Source organism: Myotis davidii, unplaced genomic scaffold, assembly GCF_000327345.1.
Source record: "Myotis davidii unplaced genomic scaffold, ASM32734v1 scaffold157, whole genome shotgun sequence".
Taxonomy (NCBI): domain Eukaryota; kingdom Metazoa; phylum Chordata; class Mammalia; order Chiroptera; family Vespertilionidae; genus Myotis; species Myotis davidii.
This window is the reverse complement of record NW_006288722.1, coordinates 541991-551292: the sequence shown is the minus strand read 5'-3', so window position 1 is coordinate 551292 and position 9302 is coordinate 541991. Positions and strand designations below refer to the sequence as shown.

General features: G+C 48.5%; 1 protein-coding gene across 1 annotated transcript in view; it reads left to right on the top strand.

Annotated features, from left to right (window-relative positions):
* Positions 1 to 5689: 5689 nt before the first annotated feature.
* LOC102772479 (dehydrogenase/reductase SDR family member 4) overlaps positions 5690 to 9302 on the top strand; it is a 12134-nt gene continuing 8521 nt past the window's right edge. Inside the window, exons 1-2 of the mRNA XM_006760868.2 lie at positions 5690 to 5873; positions 6869 to 7046. Coding sequence (XP_006760931.1) covers positions 5743 to 5873; positions 6869 to 7046 — 309 coding nt within the window. The 5' untranslated portion in view covers positions 5690 to 5742. The remainder of the gene's footprint in view (positions 5874 to 6868; positions 7047 to 9302) is intronic.

Sequence of the window (9302 nt, the reverse complement as noted above, 5' to 3'; positions counted from 1 at the left end):
TTCATACCATCTGCCTCTTACACTGATCTCAGAGCGGACCAGAGACCTGAAACTGCTTTGCATAACAATGTCAAACGTTATCTCCTGAGAGGGCAGGCTGGCACACAAAGGGAAATGGCTTTCTTTCTTAACGTGGATTTAAATTGCATTGTCCCTAAAAATTGATGTTGGTTCTTGGGTGCATGCGCACAGTTGATCTGGAAAGTCCTCACAGGAAAATGGAATACTAGTACCTCAGGAGGGGTGAGGGGACATTTCTTCACCTCATGGGAGCAGAGAAATCTTGAAGGAAAATACGTGCAGCTCCAGAGCTGGCCTTGCCCTATGTGTGGCCTTAGACTGCCAATGCCCACTCTGCAATTTTCTACAGAAGCCTCCCCTCCAATAACCCAAACTGTAGCGACAGGATTCTTGCTTCCGAATGCCCTGAAGCTCTGAATGAGGAGGAAGGCCGATCCTCAGTCCTCTGGGAGAACACCCCTGTGTGCTGGGAGGGGGGGGTCTTGCATTGGAAAGATTCTGAAGAAAAAGAGACTGTCAGTGAGTCCTCAACAAGGCATCTCCTGGTTGGAGTTAGGAGTACAGAGGTTTCCGAAAGGTTAGAGTAACACCTGTGAAAGGAAAAAGGAGGAAGCAGGACTGAGAAAGAGGAACTGTTACACCACACGATGCAAATCTGACAAACAACAGGAAGCTCCAAAGCAAAGGTGGCCATTAGAGGAGCCCCACGTTAGGCAAAAAGGACGAGGTCCTTGTACCACCATCCTGCTCAGTCACTGGCTGGGGCCACCACGAGAAGAAGGCGTTAGCTGTCAGCTGGAGGCTGATAGCTCATCAGAGTCCCAGCAGCCAGCAAGTCCTTTCTAGAAAGAGGATCTGAGCTGTTAACTGCATCTCCAGTCTGCCACAGGGGCTGTCACTGAGGGAGGAAAGGGGGAAACCACAGTTTTGAAAACAGGGCTAGGAATCTGGTTGTGCCCAATGGGAAGCCTTATTAGGCAGCCTGTCGGGGGGATTTGTCCCTCTATGTGGTATTTCACTCCACCCCAAAATCTTCAGTGAATTTCTTGATGCAATGACATTATGAGGACTTTAAAGGAGCACAGCTGGTGTAGCTCAATGGTTGAGCATCGACCTATGAACCAGGAGGTCGCGGTTCCATTCCTAGTTAGGGTCCATGCCTGGGTGCGGACTCGACCCCAATAGGGGACATGCAGGAGGCAGGTGATCAAGGATTCTTTCTCATCATTGATGTTTCTCTCTCTCTCTCTCTCTCGTTCTCTGAAATCAATAAAAATATATTAAATTTTTTAAAAAAGGATAAGGCAGCTGAGAAAGTATGGCCTTTCCCCTTTTGTCCCTACATCTCAACCTCTATTTGGAGACCATACTAGGATTATAATCCTGGAGTTCCTAGAAGTGACCGGCGGCAGAGAGTGATGAGACACAAGATGGAGCCAACTGCTACTTTAAAATAAACTGAGGGATACCCCCACCCCACCACCCCTTCCCAAACACAACAGTTGAAAGCAATCCTGGTTCTGAGGGAAATAGTAGCCTGTCTCTAAGAACCTTTTGCCTGCTGCTATACAGAGCTCCTGTAAAAGACATACAAACACTGGGTGGGTGATTTCTAAACAGTGTTCATAAATAACTGCCTAAATACAGGGCAATCTGGGGGAGGGGGGTTGAAAAACCTGAAATTGAATAAGCTATGCAACAGAATTATGAGATTCTGGATAGAGCAATATTTCACAAAATTAATCATCTGTTACATTTAAATAGGCAGAGACTGTGTCAGTCTCTGGCACCTTCAGATCCATTCACTGGTGTGTGTGTGTGTGTGTGTGTGTGTGTGTGTGTTTTAAATAAATTATTTGTCAACAGTTAAACATCAAATATCTCATATTAAAATCCAGATTTCTACCTTCTGCTTAAAAATCCCAAGATCTAGCTATGCTGGGCTGGCATTCTCAATGACAATCATGGGAATGAGTATGCCTCGTTCTGTGAGCTTGCAGGTCAGTGGGACCCCCTTCCTCATGGCCTCCCAGCCACTGAGGCCAGGGTATGTCAATACTTATCACTGAATTTACGCCATCAACCAAAGTTGAAAACCTTCTGCGTCAATATATGAGGGTAGGGCAGCAGGTAAATTTACTGTAGAAAAACAAATCCCCCAGAACTTCTTTTTAAGGTAATTTTACCATAGTCATTCATTTAAAACATTTGGCCCAAGGTACAAACAGATTTTCACCAAACACACAATATGTATACATCCAAGGTTGTTCATTATAGCATTGTTTGAAATAGCAAAACACTGAAAGCTACTTAAATGTTCATCAGTACGAGACTGACTAAATAAATTATGGGATACCCACACAATGGAATACTGCACAGCTATTTTTAAAGAGAGAGAATAGAGTAGATCTATTGTGTACCACTCAGAACAGTCTCTACTTTAAGAAACAAAGGAACGAAGGGGGATAGAAAGAAAGAAAAGAAACCAGTGATTTGAAGGGACCAGTGATGTATAGTGTCAGACCATTCATGGGAACATATTTAAGGGGACAATGCACGTAAATGCATAGGAAGTTTCTGGAAGGATACACAAGACCAAGTGCTACATGGGTAGTACGTAAAAAGAAGCGTAGGGAAGAGTTACTTTTTCACTTCTCTTTTTAAAATCATTAATATGTGTTACTTATATGATTTTAAAAATATATATTTTAATGATTAAAATAATAACAAATTGATGATGAAGTAAAATTCCAATTCAGAGAAAATTAATTTTTTTTAAGAAAACTGTCATTCTCCAACAATGTCAGAAAAAACAAGTGTAGCTATTTGACATTGACAGAGGGTCAGATTGCCATGAGTCACTATGGTTTCACATATGAAAATAAAAACACCTACCTCATGAGATGGGAAATATTCAATAAAATATCTAGAAAGCACCAACCTTTACCAACTCTTAAAAAGTTGCTATCGCCCTAACCGGTTTGGCTCAGTGGATAGAGCGTCGGCCTGCAGACTCAAGGGTCCCAGGTTCGATTCCGGTCAAGGGCATGTACCTTGGTTGCGGGCACATCCCCAGTAGGGGGTGTGCAGGAGGCAGCTGATCGATGTTTCTCCCTCATCGATGTTTCTAACTCTCTGTCCCTCTCCCTTCCTCTCTGTAAAAAAAATCAATAAAATATATATATTTTTAAAAAGTTGCTATCCCCAGCCCTCCCACACTGTCCATTCCTGACTTGTGTCAAATGATAGCACATGAAACAAAAACCAATCTGGAAGGATTATTACAAAACCCAAGATTTAAATTCCATTCCAGGTGAATTTCCTTCTGGACCACAGTCAGCCCTTGGAGAAGATGGGAGTACAGTCCTCAACCACAGAGCATTTCCTCAAATCTGCAGATGGTACCATCTCCATACAAGAACAATCCCATTGTCTATTAAAGTTCCCATTTCAAAGAGACTCCAACACATCCATGCATTTTCCCCCAAAATGTCCTGCCCACATATCCAACAAACCACCTTGATGAGGAGTGGGAACTGGAGATCCCACACTTCTGCCCTTTTCTTTTCAGATCCCCTCCCTGGTGTCCCCTGTACGCTCCCAAATGGTGCTGGAGACCAAATATCGTTCATTATTTGGTCCATGCCCAGAGAAGGAGAAGCCAGTGTTCACGGAGCTCCCAGGCCAGCATTCTCTTCCCAGAACCCTTTGCTCTTTGGAGTACGGAGTCCCTCCATCTCCCTCACAACCTCAGCTCCTGGCTCTGGCTACTCACCTCTGGGCAGGAGGTGATGAGAGATCAAATTCGCCCTTCAAGTTTGTCCCTTTGAACTAAAAGCCCTGAGAACCCCTACCCCAGTCCTACACACGCTCTCCACAGCCCCACACACAGGTGGAGAACGCTGGGAAGGGTTCCCACAGTGCATTAGCTCTGAACAGAGGGAGGAGGAAGAGCAGTGTCACACTATCCAGCCTGTCAATAATTCATGAGTTTCAGACTGAGGGGCACCAGTCAGAGAGTCAGTTTTCCCCGGATATGGGGAAAATTAGACTTAAGCTCTCTTATCTCATCGGGATGTGCTGAGTACCAAAACTGAGTACCACAGCCGTAACTTATTGGTTGAGGAATATACTATAAATCCATTGTGTGTTGTTATAATACTTGCTTGCTACCCACACACACCCTTTTGACGGCTAAAATCCCCTTTTTGGCTGATCAGCTAACCTGTACATACACTAAATGAATCTTTAGCAAGTATAAATTCTATTAAACAGCAATCCTCCAAACTGAATTTCACAGACCAGCATTCTCTCTCCTCCAATTGTAGGGACTGACATAGGGTTCCCAAACTGGTGATTTCACCAACTAACCACACTTTTCTCAACCTACCCATCTGCTTTCATCATCTTTTCTTAACAAAAAGACTAATACACACACATACACACACAAAAGCAAAAGCCTATCCCAGAATAAAGGAGTATCTGTAGAGTTAAATAAGCTTAGCTTTATGATGCTCACTACATTTTCTTTATTTTCTCATTTTGCCTTGAACTAGTGAAAACTTTGCCATGGATCCGTACCACTTCTCAGTCTGGCTTTTAGAGGCCACTGGATTAAACCAATGCAGACACTAGCACTTGGGTCTGCCAGGGCCTTTCTACAGTGTACTATAAGCCATCCAGATTTATGAATTCTCCCAGAAACCCTGCAGGGAGATCATTTCAGCCCACTTGGCAGAAGTGGAGGCTGAAGTCTCAGACACAATTTATAGTGGAGAGGACTTTATTCATCATCTACTCCAGCATTCTTAGTTTACAGATGAAGAGTCTGGCCTCTGGCAGCAATAATAATTACTTTATGGTGGCAATAATTACTATGCTTAGTAGTTTACGGTTTATAAAGTGCTTTTACATTCAACAAATATGTATTGGAGGCCAGGACCTGGGGACTTGGTGTTTGTGGAGAGTGTTCCCGAGTTCTCTGTATCCCACTGGTTGGGGGCCCTCTAGCCTCCTTGCTACCACTTAGGCCCTGTATAACGGGGAAGTCCTCTTGGGGTAAAGGGTATATGAGACCTGTCCAGCCAGGATCTTTATCCCTGCACTCTGGTTACCACACTGATCAGAGCCTGCCACCCAGGCCTGTCAAGATGGAGGTGACCTTGGGCTAGAATGAAGGGCAGTGTGGGGCCTGGCCCAGCTGTCCCCATTATGTCTCCCTCCCAGGCGCCTCCACCCTCACCTGAGACCCTCGTGTAGTGCACACAGGCCTCATCTCTATGGGCAATGTCAAAATAATTGCCCCGTTATGGCCTGTCATATATTTAGACCCAGATTTTTCAGAGAAGGTCCATCCTGAAGTTCTGGGAAGCAAAAGCAACCAGCTCAAAGCTGCACCCCTTGCCCCACCGCCGAAAAATGACGTGGGCAAGCAGATGTGGAAGGAGGGGTGCGAGGGGTTCCAGCAGTGGGGTGGGCCCTTCAGGAAATCTGGACGCACAGCCCTGTCCCATACCCGCCAGAGCAGAACAGGGAGCTGCGGGGCGCGGCAGCCATGCGCCGGCAGGGGGCGCCCGCAACCACAGCCTGTCCCCCGCGCAAAGGGCCGGCGCTGAGCGGGAGGAACGGTCCTGTCCAAGGGCGGGCACGCGGCGGGGAGACGGCCCGCCCCTCGCGCCGCCCCACCACGGGGCGCGGAACCTTGCACAACCGATCGGCGCCATGCATAAGGCGGGGCTGCTGCTGGGCGCCTGTGTCCGGTCTTGGAAGTCGGTGCGGATGGCTAGCTCCGGAGTGGCGCGCCGGGACCCGCTCGCGAATAAGGTGGCCCTAGTAACGGCCTCCACCGACGGGTGAGTGCCCGGCCTGGAGTCTTTGAGGCCCCCCGTTGTCTGGACAGGCGGTAACTCCCGTCCTTTGCCTCCCGGGTCGCGTCCTCAGCCTCACACGCGGCCCAGGAAGTCAGGGACCACGTGGTTGGCCGGCAGCGTCCCAGTCTCCTCCGTTGCTGCCTCTGCGCCATTGCGCCAGCTCAGTGCTGCCCCCTTCAACCCAGTGCCTCAGGGTTCTGCGCTGCCCCAGTCCACTGGCCCTGAGTCTAGGAAGACCAGATTTTAAAAATACTATAAATATATATATATATGTTGTCCCACTGCCTCCATGGACTACGGCAGTGTTCCAGACACCCCATTTGGGCACCTCGACAAGTCTCCCAGACAAGTGCCCCTTACCTAGACAAGACTCACCTATTCAAATTTTTGTCTGGCTGAGAATATTTTGGCCTCCATTGCACAGCCTTCTCTGCACCCACCGCTCTTGTCTATATTGCTTCTCATCACAGGACTTTGCTAGACACCAACTCGGCACAAATCTAAAATACAAATGGACTGGAAACGCTAATAGCTAACAATTGCAAAATGTATAGCCCTCACTCCCAGGAGAGTAAAATAAAAAATTTACGTTTTTGACCAGAGACCCACCCTTTCATATGCACACCAAAACATAACTAACGATAGAATTTTGAGATGATGCAGACTAATAAGGTCAATATTTGGGGGCAGGGCTCTTCCAATCATGGAAGGGCTGCTGCTGCACCCCTAGCTCATTTCTTTCCCCTCATTCCCTACAGGGTACGGGGCGCCCCCTATACTCCGTGGTGGTGGGCCCTGTGGAAGATGATGTCACTTTCTGGGAACCTAGTCTGAGGCCAAAACCATAAGAAAACTAAGTAAACGAGTGTCCAAAAGGAGAGCTAGAATTCAAACCAGGGCTGTCTGACTCTGGAGCCCGTGCTATCGACCTCTTCCCCGTGCTGGCCTTGACCGTCCATATCTCTCTCTGCCCACAGGATCGGCTTGGCGATCGCTAGGCGGCTGGCCCAGGACGGGGCCCATGTGGTGGTCAGCAGCCGGAAGCAGCAGAACGTGGACCAGGCAGTGGCAGCGCTGCAGGGGGAGGGGCTGAGCGTGTCTGGCACCGTGTGCCACGTGGGGAAGGCTGAGGACCGGGAGCGGCTGGTGACCACGGTGAGCGGCAAGGATATGGGCACAGAGCCAGGAGGTGGCAGAAGGGAACCAGCCTCAGCCCCCTTCCCAGCTTTCCTGGACCACATGGGTGTGATCCAAGCCAGCACTATTAACTACAACATAACAGTGTGTTCTGCATACCCACACCAGTCCACCAGCACACTTATTGTGTGCCTTTCTGTTATGTCTCTAAGAATCACCCCATCATCCCAATCAGAGAATCAAAAACCACTCTAATGCTTTAGCCCTTGGGGGCACCGAAAAAAAACACACAGCTGGTCCCGATTCTCCAGTAGTTTCCAATTTAATTGGGTAGATAAGAAGGGTAGATGCAATCACAAAATAGATGTTCCCGCCTATGAGCAAGTCAGCAGTCAATCCCTAGTTCTTCAGCGTCGAGGCAGTCCCTGGAGACATGCAGGAGGAAGCCCACCATGTTTCAGCCACCTACTGTGTGCCATTCACTTTGTTCAGAGTGTTACACAGGTCATCTCTCAACCTGACAACAACCCAAACAAGGCAAAGACTATTCTCCTTGTTTACACTCGGCTCAGAAAGGTGGAGCCGTATCCCAAGGCCCAACAGCCAGTAAGAAAGGAGCTGTGTGTCATCCAGACCTGCCAAGCTGCCGACAGACTGCCAGGCGTTTCCCCATTATCGTCAGGTCAGGCCTCGTGTGCCCACTTGGACTTTACTCGCAAAGGCAGGTCTAGGCCAGTGTCAGAGCTGGTACTTGGCACCAGCCTTCCAGCTACACAGGAAAACACGAACATCTGGCAAAGAGGCTCCCCTTCTCTCAGGCTCGGGGCCTACACTTCATTTCCTGGAGTGAAGAGAGAGTCTACCCTAGAATGGAAAGTGCGGGATTGTACTAACCAAATGGCAGAAATTATGTGGGTAATATTAGAAGAGGGGGATGTTAAACAATGGCCGATGGCATAAGGTTATTCCATTTTGAAAGAACTGTTTGGGAATGCTCAAGTGAGCATTGGAGCCAGGCTGGGGTGGCTCAGTTGGTTGAGCATGGTCCCATGCACCTTTCGATTCCCAGTCAGGGCACATGCCAGGGTTATGGGCTTGATCCCCAGTAGGGGGCATGCAGGAGGCAGCCAATCAGTTTTTCATCACTGTTCCATGAATGTTTCTATCTCTCCCTCTCCCTTCCTCTCTCTCTAAAAAAAAAACAATAAAAACATATTTAAATATATATATACCTGTTTTTTTAAAAAAATGTGATTGGAGAAAGCCAAAGGTAGGTTCAAGAAAGTGACCTTGTCTGGCATAAGCTGCTGGACAAAGCCCGAGATTGGGACCTCGATCCTGAGGCTGAAGGGAGCCATCTGGGATGCTGGGCCAATTAGTGACTAGCCGTATGAAAGTATGTAAAACTTAATGTCAAAATCCTGCAGCCCTGGCCCAGTGGCGAAGCTCGAGCTAAACCTTGAGGAGGAGGTGGATGGACACATGGTGTAGGACAGGATTCCAGATGAACCTGCAAAGTGCGCAGGCAGCCCACGAGGGACTGCAGGGAAGAGGAGAGCACCGCCAGCCCCACAGCAGAGAGCGCAGGGTCAGGAGTGCTGGTGTCATGGGCTGGTGGGAAGGAGGACACTGGAGCCTCCACAGCCTCCCAAAGGAGTTCCGACATCCTTGTAGGAAGTAAGAGGCCATGTGAGGTGTTGAGCAAGATGGAAATGTTATTAAAGAAAGAATCTGGTGCTGGTAGGAAGGATGTATGGGACCAGAGGAAACTCTGAGCCAAGGAGATCCGTGAAGAAGCTGTAGCTGTCACTCAGGTCTAGAGCAGTGGTGGTGGGACCAATGGGATATGCCCAAGAGGCGTCTAGTGGAACCAACCAAGACTTTTTTCTAACCCCGCATCAAGAAATGGGAAGCAGAGGAGAGGAGCAGAGCAACTCCCAGGGCAAGTCAGGGTGGGGAGTAACAGGATACTTGTTAGCAATTTGAGATGTGTGCCACCAGTTGCCAGCTGTCACCCTGTAATGAGGAAAGCTGTGCTCTGAGGATAGTTACTACCCGGTAACCTCCCAACCTGCACCTTGAAGCTTCTCAAAGGTGTGGTGAGTGGAAACCAGATCAGCCGCTGCTCCACTTGATTATATTTTTCTAAAAAAATACTAGTGGCCCGGTGCACAAAATTCATGCAGGGGGTGGGCGCTGCCCCTCAGCCCGGCCTGCACCCTCTCCAATCTGGGACCCCTTGGGGGAAGTGCGACTGCTGGTTTAGGCCCGAAC